General features: G+C 45.8%; 1 protein-coding gene across 2 annotated transcripts; it reads right to left on the bottom strand.

Annotated features, from left to right (window-relative positions):
- Positions 1-1,605: 1,605 nt before the first annotated feature.
- On the bottom strand, positions 1,606-18,692 carry cars2 (cysteinyl-tRNA synthetase 2, mitochondrial). 2 transcript variants are annotated; one of them, XM_056301312.1, is made up of 15 exons: positions 18,344-18,692; positions 17,072-17,122; positions 16,856-16,973; positions 16,673-16,744; positions 14,606-14,711; positions 14,417-14,497; positions 12,280-12,409; positions 9,894-10,027; positions 9,263-9,330; positions 9,046-9,112; positions 8,682-8,820; positions 8,343-8,466; positions 6,391-6,489; positions 5,155-5,376; positions 1,606-2,240 (listed from the first exon to the last, which is right to left on the bottom strand). In XM_056301312.1, the coding sequence occupies exons 1-15, from the start codon at positions 18,577-18,579 to the stop codon at positions 2,160-2,162; spliced, it is 1,728 nt and encodes a 575-aa protein (XP_056157287.1). In that variant the 5' UTR covers positions 18,580-18,692; the 3' UTR covers positions 1,606-2,159. The 2 variants fall into 2 exon arrangements, with proteins under 2 accessions (XP_056157287.1, XP_056157288.1); XM_056301313.1 differs by lacking the exon at positions 1,606-2,240 and having other exon boundaries at positions 5,234-5,473.
- Positions 18,693-19,711: the final 1,019 nt, after the last annotated feature.

Here is a 19,711-nt window from a genome sequence, read left to right as displayed (position 1 = left end):
CTCCGCCACGAGAGCTCGCTATACCAACCACTGACCAAAGCTGTGCAGGGAGCTGGTAAAATCAATATTAATAAACATAATCCCAGATTTCTCTTTGACACTAGCTACTAAAAGACCTTGCGCAGCCACATTCAAAACATACATACAAACCCTCGCTGCCGCACAAGTCTCGCACAAAATGCAAGCAAGTTGCACAGCTGGTTGACAAGAAACGTCTCTTCTGGTGCAGAATGGACACCTTTACGACTCAAGCCCCGTGGGACACAGGAGCGAGTGTCCATAATGAGTGAGACGTGGGCGTCCCAAAACTTACCCGATGCATAAATCCTTCCCATCCGTGACCTGCTAAGTAACGACCAACTGTTAGACTTGAGAGCTGCCAGCGGCTCAGAAATCCCGTTCCAGGGGTGGGTTGAAGTTAGTCCCGGTCTGTACGACCCAAAAACTAAAACAGAATATGACGAGATACTAGTTCTTGTACAGGCGGCACAGTGACGCAGTGGTTAGCACAGTTGCCTCACATCAAGAAGGTCCTGGGTTCGAGTCCTGGGGTAGTCCAACCTTGGGGGTTGTCCCGGGTCGTCCTCTGTGTGGAGTTTGCATGTTCTCCCCGTGTCTGCGTGGGTTTCCTCCCACAGTCCAAAGACATGTAGGTCAGGTGGATCAGCCGCACTAAATTGTCCCTAGGTGTGTGTGTGTGTGTGTCCTGTGATGGCCTGTCTCCCCACCTGCTGCCCAGTGACTGCTGGGATAGGCTCCAGTATCCTGAGAGCAGGATAAGCGGTTGGGATAATGAATGGATGGAGGGATGGATGGTTCTTGTACTAGTGAGCAGGTTTAATAACACTGAGGAGCCAGTGAGAGACAGGCAGGATCAGGTTCAGCCCGGTGACAGAGTAGCTCTGCTCAGAAATTCCCTGACTACACCAACTACACAAAGTTCTCAGCATCATGGTCATTTACGCCAGTCAAAGAATTACAGTCATGGGGGCGTCCGGGTAGCGTGGCGGTCTATTCCGCTGCCTACCAACACGGGGATCGCCGGTTCGAATCCCCGTGTTACCTCTGGCTTGGTTGGGCATCTCTACAGACACAATTGGCCGTGTCTGCGGGTGGGAAGCCGGATGTGGGAATGAGTCCTGGTCGCTGCACTAGCGCCTCCTCTGGGTGGACGGGGCGCCTGTTCAGGGGGGAGGGGTAACTGGGGGGAACAGTGTGATGTTTGAATGTGTGTTCTTATAGTTCTTAAATGTGTTTTTGTCTGTGCGTTGCACTGCTGTGGGCTGGGGGAACGACATTTCACTTCATGTGCCCCAGTACATGGAGTGAAATGCCAAATAAAGTGTTCCTGATTCCTGATCCTCCCACGTGCTACGTCCCCCTGGGGAAACTCCTCACTGTCAGGTGAAAAGAAGCGGCTGGTGACTCCACATGTACCGGAGGAGGCATGTGGTGGTCTGCAGCCCTCCCCGGATCAGTCGAGGGGGTGGAGCAGAGACCAGGACAACCCGGTAGAGTGGGGTATTTGGCCAAGTACAATTGGAGAGAGGGGGGGGGGGTAAATAAAAATAGAATAAAAAAAGAATGACAGTCACTCCTGTGAATAAAAATAATTTATCGATAAATCACAGAACTCACTCGGTATCACATCCAACGTGTAAAACTGCCCGTTTCATCACCGCCTCGTGTGTAAAGGGGATCTTATCTTGGAAGCTTGTGAGACATGTTACTGTACAACAATAAACTGGCGCTAAACATCGGGACAAAACTTGTTTCATCGAGTTGGTTTTCATCAAACTTCTAACACTGCAAAAATGACAGTCACTTTCTGCAGCCACGTCGGACATTTTTCTTTTGCAGGGAAATTACAACTGCCCCCAGTTCAGTTTTTGCAAACCAGTACAGAAAGTTTGAGCGTGTGATTCTCCACTTAAACCAGTTGCCCCCCCCCTTTTTTATTACTGTCATTATCATATTGTTTATTATTTATCCAGATGGTCTGATCCTCTGTCCTTCATAGATTATAGAAAGTCTTTTCAAGATTTTTTATCAAATCTCCCATTTGGGCCTCAAAGAGAATCCAGTTCTTGAGTTCTGGGTGAACACGAGTCCACCAGTCCAACAAGCATACCGGTCCCAGTCTGAGGCAGCGCTTCGTCTCATTTGGATCTGTCCTCGTCTTTGTCCAGGGGGGTCTCTCTCCTCTCGGATATCTCCCAGGTGGACGTAGCTCCTCTATCCTACGAAAACACAACCACACAGCCAGAGTCAGAAAGTAACAGTCCATATAAATGTCCAGATGAAGGTTTTGTATATTGTTGTATTATTATTGTATATTTTTAAATCAAAGGCATGCGGACTCTGGATGTAACATTTTACAGATGGTGTCGTGACTTTATGTTGATGACGCTGATGTTTATTTGATAAACGCTGCTGATGACTTAATAACCCAGCTAATACGGCAAATACTGAGTTTAAATGACTGTATATTTCATTTAAATATTTTAGTTGCAAAGCAAGTACAGAGGATAATATAGAGATTGCAGTATATGTTCAGTTGTAGCTAAAAGACTACATTTCCCATGATGCTCCCAGAGCAGAAGTAAGAAGAATGTGATTATGGGAAGCTACGTTTTGGAGACGTTTAGCTCGGTTAGCTTGTTGTTAAGCGGCCAAGTTGTTTACTCCTCGCCGTGACGTGTTGAAGTGTGTAATCCCTTCTTTATTCACTAAGGGACACTGTGGGATGTTCAGTCCAGAGGCTCTTCTCGTCATTTCTGAAGGTAGTTTGACTGATCTACTACCGTTTTTGGTGCCGAAACCTGGGATTGAACCTTTAATCAAATTTCATGGTGCAAAGCGATTTTACAAATGCAGAGTGATTTAATATTTCAGTGCCACTTTACCAGAAAAACTGACAGCACAAGGAAAGCGTTTTGGTAGCAGTAAAGATCCGGATGCTGCCCACATCAGCTGACTGTCAGTCCACACACCCTTTACAACTTTGGAAAGAGACCACGGAAGCGTTGTCATCATCTCAGGGCCTCCACGTGACTTCCAGTTTTGTTTCGATGAAAATGAGTCGGATTTCTGGCGGCACGGTGGTGCAGTGGTTAGCGCTGTCGCCTCACAGCAAGAAGGTGCTGGGTTCGAGCCCCCGGGGTAGTCCAACCTTGGGGGTCGTCCCGGGTCGTCCTCTGTGTGGAGTTTGCATGTTCTCCCCGTGTCTGTGTGGGTTTCCTCCGGGTGCTCCGGTTTCCTCCCACAGTCCAAAGACATGTAGGTCAGGTGACTCAGCCGTACTAAAATGTCCCTAGGTGTGAATGTGTCAACCCTGTGATGGTCTGGCAGCTTGTCCAGGGTGTCTCCCCACCTGTCGCCCAATGACTGCTAGGATAGGCTCCAGCCTCCCGCGACCCAAATTCAGATAAGCGGCTTGGATAATGGATGGATGGATGTATGGAGTCGGAGTTCTGGTTCCCGTTTAGGAATCCATCCATCCATTATCCAAACCACTTATCCTGCTCTCAGGGTCGCGGGGATGCTGGAGCCTATCCCAGCAGCCTATCATTGGGCAGCAGGCGGGGAGACACCCTGGACAGGCCTCCAGACCATCACAGGGCCAGGAATGTCATTGAAAGACTAGTAAACTATTTAACCCGGCTATGGGTTAAATAGTGCCACCTAGTGGACACCTCAGGAGAGGTACAGGCTACGGGAGTAAACCTGTACAACAACATCAACGTCCACAGTGCTGTTGTTTTTTGGGTTTTTTTCTTGCTCTTTTGTGTGTGTTTAAGTGGGAGAGTACTGCTGGCATCCTGTGTGGCTGCTGCTTCTCCCTCTCGTAGCCCCCTTTCCTCTCCACCCCTGTATGTTCCCCCCACCCCCATCCACCCCTGTATGTCTTCTCCCCTCCCCCATCCACCCCTGTACGTCTGTGTTGTTTATCTGTTGTCTTGTTTCACCCTGTTTATTGTAAAGCCACTTTGAGTGTTAGAAAAGCGCTATATAAGATTGATCTATTATTATTATTATTATCATTATTTAAACATTATGACTAGTAAACAGCAGCAGGTGTTCAAAAAAGGTTGAATCAGTTCGACTGGACACATTTATTGACAGATACGTTTCACCACTCATCCAAGCGATCCCCCCAGTCCAAACCGACTGCAGGTCCAAACCGACTGCAGGCATCCCCACCTGCAGCCGGTTTGGACTGGGGAGGTCGCTTTTGCTGGGGAGATCGTTTACGAATCATTTTGGCCTTAAAATATGTGAAGCCCGAGACTTTAGAAATTCCGTCAGGTGAATTCCTTATATGTGTTCTCAGCTTAATCTAATTTGAAATATACATTTGCTAAGAAACTAGCGCGGATTTGGATCACAAACCAACCACTTCTGACATTGTCTACTACTACAACTGCTATCTCCCTGCTAGAACACACAGAGCTGGTCCCACAAATGCTGAGCTTGTTAATTTTGATTTTGAGATACTTTATTGATCCCCACAGGGAAATCACACTCTGCATGTAACCATCCCAGCTGTGTAGCCATCCTAGCAGTGGGCAGCCGCTGGGGACCGACTCCAGTTGGTCTTGTCATGCCTCGGTCAGGGGCACAGACAGGAGTATTAACCCTAACATGCATGTCTTTTTGATGGTGGGGGAAACCGGAGCACCCAGAAAACCCACCACAGACACGGGGAGAACATGCAAACTCCACACACAGGACGACCTGGGATGACCCCCAAGGTTGTACTACCCCGGGGCTCGAACCCAGGACCTTCTTGTTGTGAGGCGACCGTGCTAACTACTGCGCCACTGCGCCGCCCCTACTATATATTATATATAATACATAATACTCGCAGTTGTTTTTTTACATTTATAGTGATTTCAAAACTGGTTCCCATCCATCTTAGTAAATACAGAAATTCATATTAAATCAAAATTTCTTGGGTATAATAGTCACTGTTGGAGTCAGACGTAATACGAAGCAATACATTTTTTACCCCTATTCATTTTCCCATGAGTCTGGCAAGGCAGTGGAACCGGAAGCCCTCATTTAGATGGAAAGTTTGTCACATGCAGTAAGTAGTCTATAGACAACAAAACATTTACCTAGTCTGGATCAACCTAACAGATGTGTGCCTACCTTTATGAGCACGCCCAGAGGTATCAGGTCATTCCGCAGAGCGTCGCAGGCCTTGAGGAGGGGAATCCTCTCTGGGTAAGGCTTCGCTTTGGAACTAGTGGGACTCCCGGGGAGGCCGGGATTCTGAGGAGTGAGGGCAAAGGCTCGCACTTCTCTCCGGAAACAAGTCAGCTGCTCCAGCACGCTCTCCAGGTTTACCAGAGAATTCAGTTCACCGCCCTCCTGCCGGCATAGAGAGGAGACGACAGTAAGGCGGGTGGAGAATTTGGCGCAGAAAGTACCCGTTTCCACCGAGTTCTAACCAGGCAACTCTTGGGAACTGCGAATGAGTAAAGCGAAACGGGGATGTCGAACTTTGAAAAACAAAATCCTAAATATTGAAGACGTGACATTTTTATGCTCACCTAAGGTGGAATTGTTGACTGTAAAAGAATGAAGACGGAGTGATAAACTGAACTGTCATCAATGGTTCTTTTACATCCTACTACATTTCTTCTTCACTGTTTTCACACTGTGAACAAATTCAGGTGTTTTGCACTATGATTAAAGACAAGTCATCTTCAGAGTGCCTAGTGCACTTCTTAAAACAGACTCATCTGGGGAGCATCCGGGTGGCGTGGCGGTCTATTCCATTGCCTACCAACACGGGGATCGCCGGTTCGAATCCCCGTGTTACCTCCACCTCGGTCGGGTATCGCTGCAGACACAATCAGCCGTGTCAGCGGGTGGGAAGCCAGATGTGAGTATGCGTCCTGATCGCCACACTAGCACCTCCTCTGGTCGGTTGGGGCACCTGTTCGGGGGAGAGGGAGAACTGGGGGGAATAGCATGATCCTCCCACGTGCTACATCCCCCTGGTGAAACTCCTCACTGTCAGGTGAAAAGAAGCGGCTGGTGACTCCACATGTATCAGAGGAGACATGTGGTAGTCTGCAGCCCTCCCTGGATCAGCAGAGGGGGTGGGGCAGTGACTGGGATGGCTCAGAAGAGTGGGGTAATTGGACGAGTGCAATTAGGGAGAAAAAGGGGGGAAAAAATAAAATTAAAAAAAACCAGACTCATCCGTTTTGTACTGGTGAGGAGTTGGACACAGGCTTCTAGCACACAGCACAACCATGGCAAATTATCAAGTTCATCATACGACTATTAACTTACAAATGTTGTCATGGGCCTGTATTGAGTTTCTGTTTACTAGCTCTGACACAATTTGGATAGGTTGTGATGTAAGTGTATGACCTTCCTATCCAGCAGATCTATCCCGACGACCTCCAAGATTTCCCTGATGTAGGAGAGGATGGCTCCGAACACAGCCGGGCTTCGAGCCGACCCGTCAGCCTGAACACAAAGACAGAAATACAGAGAGTACAGACATGCAGACTAATAAAAAATGTCCTAAAACCAGTTAAATTTTAGAAATAGTCATGTGATGGCCTGGCGGCCTGTCCAGGGTGTCTCCCCGCCTGCCGCCCAATGACTGCTGGGATAGGCTCCAGCATCCCCGCGGCCCTGAGTAAGGACAGGCGGTTTGGATAATGGATGGATGTTAATACCATTATCTGATTATCGTTATCAGGATAACATTAAGTATAACACAGTTAAGATACCTCGTTTTTACTCAATCTTTCAATTTAACGGCGAATGTAAACTTTTTTCTTTTTCTTTTTTTTTGAGGGAGTGGGAGAAACTACGTGTGAAGATCATCAATTGCAGTGAAATGCAAGTTATTTGTTGAATGTAAAGACCTTGTAGAGGATCCATGTAGACCTTGGTATCAGAGAAATCAAATTATTTTGAGACATGTAAATGCTGTAATTGAGATACTGCCAGAAAATGTTTACCCCAACTTATCAGGATGTTGGTGCACATGAAAATGTACCCATACATGTTCAAGTCAAGTTGAGGTTCTCGATCATACAGTCATAACTGCAAAAAATAAAAAATAAAATAAAAAAAATTCAGGCTGATATTTACATATATACACACACACACACACACACACACACACACAATTATAAATTATTAAAGAAAGCTATATAATAATGAATATGTACATATAATAATGAATGTATACTAATTAAATTAAATATAAAGTATATAGTATATTAAAGTATTTATCATAGATTAAAGTAGATTTCAGGCAGGGTCTGAAAACCCTTTCCACTGTCAATTTCATGTTATAAGTGAGTAAAACAAGTTCTAACTTAAAAAACTAAAAACTAACTTGTTAAATAGCTCAACAGTATAACACAAAAGTACATTAAATTTAACAGAATGAAAATTCATATAATGTATTTTATTTTACCTAATAAAACCTTGTGACCACCTTTCGCTAGTATTTCTCAAGTTTAGTGTTGCAATAAATGAATCTGCAATGTCAATAGCGGGCGACAGAGAGCAAAATGTGTGTGTATTTAGATTTCGCACACACACACACGTGTAAATACTGCTGGGATAGGCTCCAGCATCCCCGCGACCCTGAGAGCAGGATAAGCAGTTCGGATAATGGATGGATGGATGTGTAATAAATACACATTAATTCTCATTTTGCCACGTAACTAAGCACCTCTCTGAAACTTTAAAAAAAGCATCTAAACAGGCTATGGAGGCCAGTACAGTGGACATAAAGTGAGGACCAGCCAAATGCTTCTTTTCCACTGCATGGTACTGGCTCGATTCAACTCAACTCACTTTTTTTGGCTTTCCATTGGGCAAAAGTTCGGGATAGTACCTGGTACCAGGTACTTTTTTTGGTACCACCTCTGTCGAGGTTCCAAATGAGCTGAGCCGATACTAAAAGGTGACATGAAAATAAATAAAACAAAATAAATCAAATATGAATAAATATAAATATATGTATATTTATTTAAATCTAAATAACATCTTAAAAAAAACTAGTCAACACGCCCACAAACGACCAGCGGGGCATCGCTGTGAGGGGATACTATCTGCAGTGGAAAACGAAATCCCAAAAAGTAAAGCGAGTAGAGTCGAATCGAGCAGAATCGAGTTGAGCCAGTACCATGCAGCGGAAAAGGGGCATAAATGTCCTCACTTTACAAAATGGTTCTCACTCCAAAGGTTAATAACTCTTGCTGGTCCTCACAAAGATAGCTGTACAAACACACACACACACACACACACACACACACACACACACACACACACACACACACACACACACAGATTACCTTCGAAATGGGTTGAAGCTGACAGTTTCCATGGTAGATAAGCTTCATGATGGCATTGACAGCTCGTGGCGTATCAAAGTCGTCTGCCAAGGCTGCCATCACACTCGCTTTAGTCTCAGCCAGTCTGGGGAAAAGAGAACGCCAAAATGCTCTACTTTGCTTTTTAGGCTAAAACACTCAATGACAAAGGTAATTTTACCTTTCTTATGTCATCAGTGTGGCGAGCCAGCAAAAAGAGTCACATAACATAAGTTTTACAATCACAGCCAGGAGAGTAAGACAGGGCTGCTTGATGAATTGAAGATATTCACATGGACATCGTGCTCATGAGTAGGTTACCTCTTCCAGAGAACTCCCTCTTCAAATGCCGGGCACTGCAGCTGACCCTTCATATACGCTCGGGCTGAGTGACTGAAGGCGGTGATAATTGATAAATTAGCCCGTGCTTCAGTCATGCTAGCATCACTGTAGTCAATAGCTGGGCAGACCCCCCCCCAAAAAATAGGAAATTAGAAATATTTATTCTTGAAGACATGAGCCATCTCTTCAGTGCTGAATTATGGCCCTTAAGAATCAAACTGATTTTTGACTTGGGCTATAAAATAGCCATGATAATCTCCATGTGTAAGTGTTTTTTGAAGTAAAAATTTCAGTGGTTTAATGAATTCAAATCACAAAACAATGAGATGACTGTCGTCTGTACCTGATCTGTAGCTTGTCAAGAGGCAAAACATCCGAAATTCATCCGCAGAATAAGACTGGAGGAAATCCTGATGTGCATGTGAGAAGGAGATCGTAAGAGAGAATTTGAGATTGCACCAAAATGTGCAGCAAACATTGTTTTCACTATAGCCACATTTCATGTTAAAGACACAAATCCAATTAAACATTTGACTGTGAAAAATACATTATCACCATACCTTTATAGTAATATAGTTCTTTAAAGATTTGGACATCTTCTCTGCACTTCCTTTAAGGTGTAAGTGCCCTAAAAGTAAGAGTAACCAATGAAAATGGAGAACATAACTGAAAATAGTACGGCTGAATGTGCCTTTTTTCTTGTTTTGTTTTTTTTTTGTAATGGCTAGCTCAGAGGTCATGACCAGTGAAATGCACTGTCTAACACCAGTTTCAAATAGCTCGATCTCAAAGATTCTGGTTATGGTGTTTTTATTGGCATACACTTCCTAGGAGCTAATTTGAAATCGCTAACTAGTTTGTTCACAGAGCATTTGTTCCTCCTATCCTCTCTGTTGGAACAACCACTGCTGGGTAACGTAAAACACATCACTTCCTGTGCAACACTTGGAATATTTGGCGAGAATGACACCACGGACATACATTTGTATTTCTCCATATTACTGCAAATCCAAGGGCTTTTACCAGTTTTACCATAGGCTGAATTTATATTGTGTCAACTCAGCAGAAGATGGTAGCTTCACACTGATTTAAGACACAATCTTCAAGACTGTTACTATAAAAGTCAGATAAGGTGAGGAAAAGAGAAAAACAGGCACAGCGAAAACCATTTCCACATATAATTTGCTATACCCGAGTGCAGGAAGTAGTTTCCCCACTGTCCACACAGGTGATAGGCTTCGCTCTGGGCAATCTCATTCTCATGGTGAGGGAAGGCAAGGTCAATGCCTCCTGAATGGATGTCCAGCTGACTCCCAAACATAGAACTGTGGAACCAGTGAACAGAAGAAAAACACAAAGGCAATTCAAAAAGGATATCTGATCAGAACAGAAGAAAGCAGAACTTGGGGCGTCCCTACAGACACAACTGGCCGTGTCTGCGGGTGGGAAGCCAGATGTGGGTGTGTGTTCTGGTCGCTGCACTAGCACCTGCTCTGGTCGGTCGGCGCGCCAGTTCAGAGAGGAGGGGGAACTGGGGGGAATAGTGTGATCCTTCCATGCGCTACATCCCCCTGGTGAAACTCCTCACTGTCAGGTGAAAAGAAGCGGCTGGCAACTCCACATGTATTAGAGGAGACATGGAAGTCTCAGGCAATCAGGCTGGATTGCTCCCTCCGGGTTGGGGATGAGTTGTTGCCTCAAGTGAAGGAGTTCAAGTATCTCGGGGTCTTGTTCATGAGTGAGGGTAGGATGGAGCGGGAGACTGACAGGTGGATTGGTGCAGCATCAGCAGTAATGTGGACGTTGTACCGGACCTTTGTGGTGAAGAGGGAGCTGAGCCGGAAGGCAAAGCTCTCAATTTACCAGTCAGTCTTCATTCCAACCCTCACCTATGGTCATGAGCTTTGGGTATTGACCAAAAGGGTGAGATCGCGGATACAAGCAACTGAAGTGAGTTTCCTCCGTAGGGTGTCTGGGCTCAGCCTTAGAGATAGGGTGAGGAGCTCGGACATCCGGAGGGAGCTCAGAGTATACCCGCTGCTCCTTCACGTCGAAAAGAGCCAGCTGAGGTAGTTTGTGCATCTGATTAGGATGCCTCCTGGGCACCTTCCTTTGGAGGTTTTCCGGGCACAGCTGACTGGGAGGACATCCCGGGGTAGACCCAGAACTCGCTGGAGGGACTAAATGTCCAATTTGGCCTGGGAACACCTTGGGATCCCCCAGGAGGAGCTGGAGGGCGTTGCTGGGGAGAGGGACGTCTGGGGTGCCCTACTTAGCTTGCTGCCACTGCAACCCGACCCCGGAGAAGCGGCTGAAGCTGAATGAATGAATGAATACATGTGGTAGTCTGCACTCCCCCCAGATTGGCAGAGAGGGTAGAGCAGCGACTGGGACGGCTTGGAGAGTGGGGTAGTTAGCCAGGTACAATTGGGGAGAAAAGGGGGGGGGGGGGACAGAACTCAATTTTGTAAAAGTTCCTCCACCTCTCCTAGAGAAGCCTCACTCTGCTATCTGCTGAGGAAAGCGTCATACGTTAGCAAGTCAACTATAGTTAGCCGAGTTGAAAAATGACCTTGACCAGACATTGAAACTATTTCTGAAACAACAGGAATATAAATCATGTATCCACAGCTGGCAGCCTACTTCATGTGAGCAGCCTACACAAATTAAGATAAAGGTAAAATGTCTTCATAGCTTCAAACTTGCACATATTTAACAGAATGGCAGCAAGAAGCTGATATCAGAAGGACACTGCTACTTTAACCTTAACTTAATATGAGAGAGAATATGCTGCTTTAATGAGTTAATATCAGAAAATTGGTCACTGCTATAACAAATAAATGTAAGTCATTGATGAAACTTTATAGTAAATTAGAATATTAGATTAGTTTCCTATAAAACCGATTTCTTTCTTTCTTTTTTTTGCCCCAATTTTATCCGGACACTCTTTTACCCCACTCTTCCGAACCATCCTGGTCCCTGCTCCACCCCCTCTGCCGATCCGGGGAGGGCTGCAGACTACCACATGTCTCCTCCGATACATGTGGAGTCGCCAGCCACTTCTTTTCACCTGACAGTGAGGAGTTTCACCAGGGGGACGTAGCGCATGGGAGGATCATGTTATTCCTCCCAGCCCCCCCCCCCCGAACAGGCGCCCCGACCAACCAGAGGAAGTGCTAGTGCAGCGAACAGGACACATACACACATACCACCTGCAGACACGGCCAACTGTGCCTGTAGGGACGCCCGATCAAGCCAGAGGCAACACAGGGATGCAATCCAGCAAGCCCCGTGTTGGTAGGCAACGGAATAGACCGCCACGCCACCCAGACACCCCAACTGGTTTCTTCTCATTCCAAAAAAAGAAAAGTTTTGGTTTACCAATAAATAGATTTTTCATCAAGTTTACACTTGATGAAATGGATCTCTAACAATTCCTGTTAGAGATCCATGTCGGCATCGAAACAGCATTTTGAATCCCCACATCGGGGTTCTGTTCTTGGGCTTCAGAGGGCTACATGGCATCGAACACAATCTACCTCGACCTTGAAGTTAGACGACTGTTTTGCTGACAAACCTGGCAACTGTTGAACATTCGATATGCCAGCCAGGTCTTCCTTTGCCCCAAGGAGAATCCCAGTAAGGTTCGTTTGGCCTTGAAGTCTTCCACAGTGCGAAGTCCCGAGCATCCCGTTTACCTGTGTCTCCTAGAAAAGACCATTGAACAAGTAAGGCTGACATGTTGGCTTCATGTGTATCAAGCACTGAAACACTAAATGGAACAACCCATTACTCATGAAGGTAGACCATGTAAGAGTTTCGTTTTCATGAAACCTACCACCCTCTAAAATGACGGAAATAAAAGGTTAAGGAATGAAAACCATCTACTCATTTGTGTTGCACTGAGCATTAAAGTCAACATATTTTTTCAGGGTCACAAAACACTTCCTCCCTTTTAGGCTAGACCACAGATCCCCAAAAGGTGGGGGGGCGTGTTGCAAAACATGGCAGACATGGCCAAGGAGCAGCCTGTCTTAGCACAGATGTGTTGGAACTGTTTTCCATTAATCCTGTGATGGCCCGGCAGCCTGTCCAGGGTGTCTCCTCGCCCTCTGCCCAGTGACTGCTGGGATAGGCTGCAGCATCCCCGCGACCCTAACAGCAGGATAAGCGGTTTGGATAACGGATGGATGGATGTTTTCCGTTGAGAGTTTAATTTCTTGCCACCTATTGGCTCTTTCTGGTATTGCATGTAATTGAGGAATTGCACTTCCTGCGTAGCGTGGAAGAAGAGTCTCAGACAGGAAGTCCCTCCTCCTCAGCAGAAAAAAAGCAGAGTGATCCTGTGTTTCGATAGATGAGATAATCCTCAGCCATCCTTTTGTTTCCAGACCTTTGAGTGGCATTATCATTTCACTACACTGATATCTCACAGTGAGCTTATACTGAGTTTTCACAGCTGGCTAAACACTTCTTCATATTAAATCTGACTAAAACAATTACTACCTGTTCCTTGGAGAAATTATATGAAGAGGAGTTTAGCTAACTGTGAAAACTCAGTATAGGCTCACTGTGAGGACACTGGGGAATAACAGCACAACAGATATGTGAGATATTTACGGGGAACTGCTGCTTAGAAGCATAGCCACAACATAAGAGGATGGTATCGGGCGGCTGCAAAATTCTATGTAACTAGGCAACTATCAGCCTTTATGCTCAGAATTATACTTGGGTCAGCTGTACACTCTTAAAAAAAAACTTGCTTTGTTTTTATTTGATTTCCCCCTTTTTCTCCCCAATTGTATCTGGCCAATTACCCCACTCCTCTGAGCCGTCCCGGTTGCTGCTCCACCCCCTCTGCCAATCCGAGGAGGGCTGCAGACTACCATATGCCTCCTCCGATACATGTGGAGTCTCCAGCCACTTCCTTTCACCTGACAGTGAGGAGTTTTGCCAGGGGGGACGCAGCATGTGGGAGGATCACGCTATTCCCCCTAGTCCCCCCCCCCCCGAACAGGCGCCCCCACCAACCAGAGGCGCTAGTGCAGCGACCAGGACACATACCCAAATCCGACTTCCCACCCGCAGACACAGCCATTTGTGCCTGTACGGACGCCCGACTAAGCCGGAGGCAACACGGGGATTTGAACCGGCGATCCCCATGTTGGTAGACACTTTCATTACAGAGATATGCAATGTGAAATATGTGAGCTGCTGCCCATTTAGCAGTGAAATGCAACAATCGGCCAGTTATGGACGACAGCTACAACTAAGCTGCATCCCTGGAGCGCGACATTAGAGCTCTGGCTGCTGCTCGCTGATGAGTGGTTATAGTAGTCCCTATCTGCTGCACTCTACCGCCTCCTCGCTGATATGAATTCGAAGTAAAAGCACTGTGTGTTGCAGACTAAGAACCACAGTAGCTTTATCTTTTCCTTCGCTGATAGTGTGGTCCTTTACAGGAATGGGAAGTAGTGCTTGCTTGATGGAAGACAGTGTATGTAAACCTGCTTGGGTGGGGGAAGGGTGATGGCAGAAGAGATGTTCTATGTTTGTTTTAGCCATTTCATATTTGCCCACACTTGCAATGGGGTTAAAATCTAACAAAATGCACTTTTAAAGTTAAAACACAGTCACTTCATATCAGATTTACCACCGATAACTACACGCAAATGAAGAGGTGCATCCATCCAACAGGGGAGAGAAACACCTACCAGGCTCGTGGTGTCCATCGGCGGCACCCGTAAATTTACCATAACGGTCTCCAATGGACTGGATGTCAAAATATACATCACCTGCATCACAAATGGACCAAAAAGTACGGAAGGTGAAGAAACTGTAGGATTACATCAATGACCTAAACATTTAAGAGGAAGAATAGGAAGGACTCCTCCAATATTTACCTTTCTCTGTGGCATAGGCATGTCCATTTCTGATAATCTGGTCAATGAACATCACTATTGAGGGCACATTCTCAGTAACTCTTAAGTACACTGCGGGTTGTATGACCTCAAAAAACAAAGAAAGAAATTATTATTTGTCTCTGTGAATTAAATATACACACACAGACAACCATACAGAAGACATATTTATCTAGATACATACATACATACATACATACATACACATACTACTACTACTACTACTTTCAGCTGCTCCCGGTAGGGGGCGCCATAGCGGATCACCGGTTTCCATCTTTTCCTGTCCTCTGTATCTTCCTCTGTCACACCAGCCACCTGCATGTCCTCCCTCACCACCTCCATAAACCTCCTCTTTGGCCTTCCTCTTCTCCTCTTCCCTGGCAGCTCCATATTCAGCATCCTTCTCCCAGTATACCCAGCATCTCTCCTCCACACATGTCCAAACCATCTCAATCTTGCCTCTCTTGCTTTGTCTCCAAACCGTCCAACCTGAGCTGTCCCTCTAATATACTCGTTCCTAATCCTGTCCTTCTTCATCACTCCCAATGAAAATCTTATCATCTTCATCTCTGCCACCTCCAGCTCCACCTCCTGTATTTTCATCAGTACCACTGTCTCCAAACCATATAACATAGCTGGTCTCACTACCATACAAACATACATACAAACTCCACACAGAGGACGACCCGGGACGACCTCCAAGGTTGGACTACCCCGGGGCTCGAAACCAGGACCTTCTTGCTGCGAGGCCATCGCGCTAACCACTGCGCCACCGTGCCGCCCTAAATAAATGAGGAACACTTGCGCAGGGGCCATGCTAATCTTCTCTGTATCATCCTTCTAATATACTCCTTCCTAATCCTGTCCTTCTTCATCACTCCCAGTGAAAATCTTATCATCTTCATCTCTGCCACCTCCAGCTCAACCTCCTGTCTTTTCATCAGTGCCACTGTCTCCAAACCATACAACATAGCTGGTCTCACTACCATCTTGTAAACCTTCCCTTTAACTCTTGCTGGTACCCTTCTGTCACAAATCACTCCTGACACTCTTCTCCACCCACTCCACCCTGTCTGCACTCTCTTCTTCACCTCTCTTCTGCACACTTTGAACAGTTGACCCCAAGTATTTAACTCATATGCCTTCGTCACCTCTACTCCTTGAATCCTGACCATTCCTCTGTCCTCCCTTTCATTCACGCATAGGTATTCTGTCTTGCCCCTACTGACTTTCATTTCTCTTCTCTACAAAGCATACCTCCACCTCTCCAGGCTCTCCTCCACCTGCATCCTACTCTCACTACAGATCACAATGTCATCCGCGAACATCATAGTCCATGGAGACTCCTGTCTGATCTCATTCAACCTGTCCATCACCATTGCAAACAAGAAAGGGCTCAGAGCCGATCCTTGATGTAATTCACCTCCACCTTGAACCCATCTGTCATTCCAACCACACACCTCACCACTGTCACACCTCCCTCATCCATATCCTGCACCACTCCTACATACTTCTCTGCAACTCCCCACTTCCTCATACAATACCACACCTCCTCTCTCGGCACCCTGTCATAAGCTTTCTCTAAATCCACAAAGACACAATGCAACTCCTTCTGGCCTTCTCTATACTTCTCCATCAACATTCTCAAAGCAAACATCACATCTGTGGTGCTCTTTCCTGGCATGAAACCATACTGCTGCTGCTAATCATCACCTCTCCTCTTAACCTAGCTTCTATTACTCTTTCCCAAATCTTCATGCTGTGGCTGATCAACTTTATACCTCTGTAGTTGCTACAGTTCTGCACATCGCCCTTGTTCTTGAAAATCGGTACCAGTATGCTTCTTCTCCACTCCTCAGGCATCCTCTCACTTTCCAGGATTGTGTTAAACAATCTAGTTAAAAACCCCGCCGCGATCCCTGCTAAACGTCTCCATAGGTATGTCATATATATATATAACTGTGTTTTGTTACTCACAACGGATGTTTTCAGGAGCTACGTTCTTAGGAATACTTGAAAAAAGACATTGGTAATCACATACTCACACACCTTTAACAACGACATATCCTTTTTGAATTCCTCCTCATACATTCTGGCCAGAACAAGTGGGGATATGTTTTCCTTGAATAAGAAAGAGATACACAATGTTTTAAATGAGATAACATCAGCGTAACAAAATGCTCAAGCTGATGAACATGAATCAGATCATAATGATTATCTAACTGTAGTTACCTCCCAACTTCTTTTGATGATTTTATCATCAATATCAGTGATAACCATAGCATGGATAACGTTGATTCCAAAAAGCCTGGACAAAATCCTCTGCAGGATGTCAAATCTGACGTAAGAACTATGACAGGACAGAGTGGTGAATCCTTTTGCCTGGGTTATAGATTAATGGCTGTGACTTGAACACAGAGTATAACTGAGGGTGATATGAGGCATTACCATGCATGACCAAGATGGGCATGGTCATAAACAGTGGGTCCACAACTGTACCTGCAAAAACAACAATATGTGGTTGGAGGACCAGTTTCCAGTGTTTCAGCATGGATATTCCACAACATGTCTGTGAATGTTCTCATTCATCCAGGTCATGGTTATCCAAAGGAGTTGAATCAAGTGCAACTGGACTTGGTATGTATCCGTGAAGACGTTTCGCCTCTCATCCAAGAGGCTTCCTCTTGGATGTCTTCACGGATACATACCAAGTCCAGTTGCACTTGATTCAACTCCTTTGGATATTCCACAACATGCTCACATTGGGTGACTCTTCAATTTGGGGCACTTTTGGCTTTTGAACTTTCGAAGAAAAAAAAATCTTTAAAATCGGTTTTGTTTTTTCTTTATCAAAAGCTCTACTGTTAAGTGGTGTGGAACAAATATCTTAGCCTAACGTTGATCGTCCTACAAAATGAGTTTGCCATTATGATGCTTTTTTCAAAGTTGCAACAGCAAAATGTGACGTAATGACACGTGATGGTAATGAGGTCTAATTAACATACTGTCAGATCAGGACATATCAACCTTCACATTTGTGCACATGAAAAAGTCACGCTTCTGCCACGACTGCTCACGCGCCTCTGGCACGTCTCGTTTCCGTGGCAACCACGTTGTTGTTGTTTGAAAAAACGTTGCCTCTCTCTCTCTGAAATGTTGGGTGTGACGTATGAAGGACAGCGATATTTAACTATAGAAATGTGAAAATTACACATATATAAACCATATGAGTTTGAAATATGTCTTTAAATTATTACGAGAAAATGCTAGGTAAAGCTTTAATGAATATAACCGTTTTTATTACTTTATTATAGAGGGGGAGTTAAAAAGTCTGGGTTGGGCACAAGCCCAGAACCGTGAAATTCTGGCACGTTTGAATTTTCAACATATTGTATCGTGCATGGACAAGGAGACACGCTGACCGACGGGTCTGACCCTTCAGTCGAGCGGTTAGCGATGCCTCCTGCGGTGCGGGCCACACGGGTTCGCTTCCCGGCCGCGGCAGTTCCTGTGGTTGCGTTGTCCCCCGAATTCGCTACAATACTGAAAAAGTATTAAAACGTCACCGTTGAGACACAACTCCTTTTTTTCATAGCTAACACAACCAGACTCTAACAAATACAATAAAAAAATTGTTTTTTTTTCCTTGAAAATCTCTCCTGGGGACAGAAAGCCCCCCGGAATTGAAGAATCCCCCATGTTGCAGCGTCCAGTACGTACCAAGTCGCTACCCCGTCCCGGGCCAGGATGAGGGGCTCCTTCTGCTTGGTGAGGCTGTTGTACGTTTTCACCCCCGTGTCGAACCCTGTGGGTTTGGTCCATTGACTCTTACCCGCTGCACCCTGGCAGGACGCAGCGGTCCTGCACATGACGGGTCTGAGTGACCGGCGTCTACTCGCTAGACCTCGGAGGGCCTTTAACCTCCCCAGCCAGGACCTGGTTCCGCTAAACCACATCACTCCAGCTGAACGCCGCGATGTCGGGGGGCGGTGTTAACGCGGGGGGCGGCAGGGTACACCGTCATACAACCGGCTGGCGGCTAACGTTAGCAAAGCTCAGAAAAACCTCGTTTCGCTCCGCGTCGCACGTCCAAAACTGGGACCGGACATGACGTCATCGGCGTTACCCGTTCGCTCGCCGGCCTTCGTGTTTGTATTTAGCAGGGTTGCGGCTTTCGCTTTCGATGAGAAAGCGACGCACGGGGACGCGTGATTACGCGACTACTTCCAGGAACCATTGTTTAGTTCCTTGTTTACACAGGGGTCGTTTATGTTGTTGCACCTGGAATAACGGACCGAGCATGATGCATAACCTTACGTGCCGAAGTTATTATTAAAGTTTATAGCCCAGTGGGGTTGAAACGAGTTGTAACGTCTCATTAGTAGAAGGAAACAACACACTTTAACACTTCCGGGTTCAAGTTCTTCTTCGACTCTTAAAATACGTCACCTCGGTGTGGGGGTGGGGGCGGTCCACATTCGTTAGAAGAGATGGACGGACTCGGAACCAAAGTTTGGACATTTTCATCATGCGCTGCTCCAGAGGACGTAAAGACAAGCAGACAGTTAGAACGACCTGTGTTTCTGATAAATGTCTTATAGCGTGACAACACTTTTATTTTGAAGAGAAACAATATTGTTTTTTTCTTTTCCTTTTTTGAATTCTTCTTTTGTTTTGTGTACGTACCCCTGGCACGAACAGTTTGTTGTTCATAGTGTAACGTACATGTGTTTGGTACAATAAGGGGGACAAGTTAGCTCGGCTGGAGGTCTGCCACATGCCGGTACCGGAAGTCTTCAGGTGGTCCAGAATGCTGCAGCTAGAATCCCAACTACATCTAGGACAGTGTTTCTCAAACCAGTCCTCAAGGACCCCCTATCCTGCAGATTTTCATTGTAACCCTGCATAGGTAGCCCTGCTTGTACTTACTCGACCAATCATCTCAAAGCACTTAATTATGCAAGGTGTGCAAACTCTGACATTCAGTGCTGATTGGTTAAATGACTATAAACAGGTACCTATTCAGGGTTGCAAAGGAAATCTGCAGGATAGGGGGTCCTTGAGGACTGGGTTGAGAAACACTGATCT

The sequence above is a fragment of the Lampris incognitus genome, chromosome 21, assembly GCF_029633865.1.
Source record: "Lampris incognitus isolate fLamInc1 chromosome 21, fLamInc1.hap2, whole genome shotgun sequence".
In the NCBI taxonomy this organism is placed as follows: Eukaryota; Metazoa; Chordata; class Actinopteri; order Lampriformes; family Lampridae; genus Lampris; species Lampris incognitus.
This window is presented reverse-complemented; position numbering and strand designations above follow the sequence as displayed.

Coding starts and splice junctions, on each gene's coding strand:
- cars2 (XM_056301312.1), bottom strand. CDS start 18,579: ATGTGGTTTAGCGGAACCAGGTCCTGGCTGGGGAGGTTAAAGGCCCTC. Junction 12,410..14,416: donor CGATGGACACCACGAGCCTG/GTAGGTGTTTCT, acceptor GGTCTTTTCTAG/GAGACACAGGTAAACGGGAT. Junction 2,241..5,154: donor CTCTGGGCGTGCTCATAAAG/GTAGGCACACAT, acceptor GTGTTTTCGTAG/GATAGAGGAGCTACGTCCAC.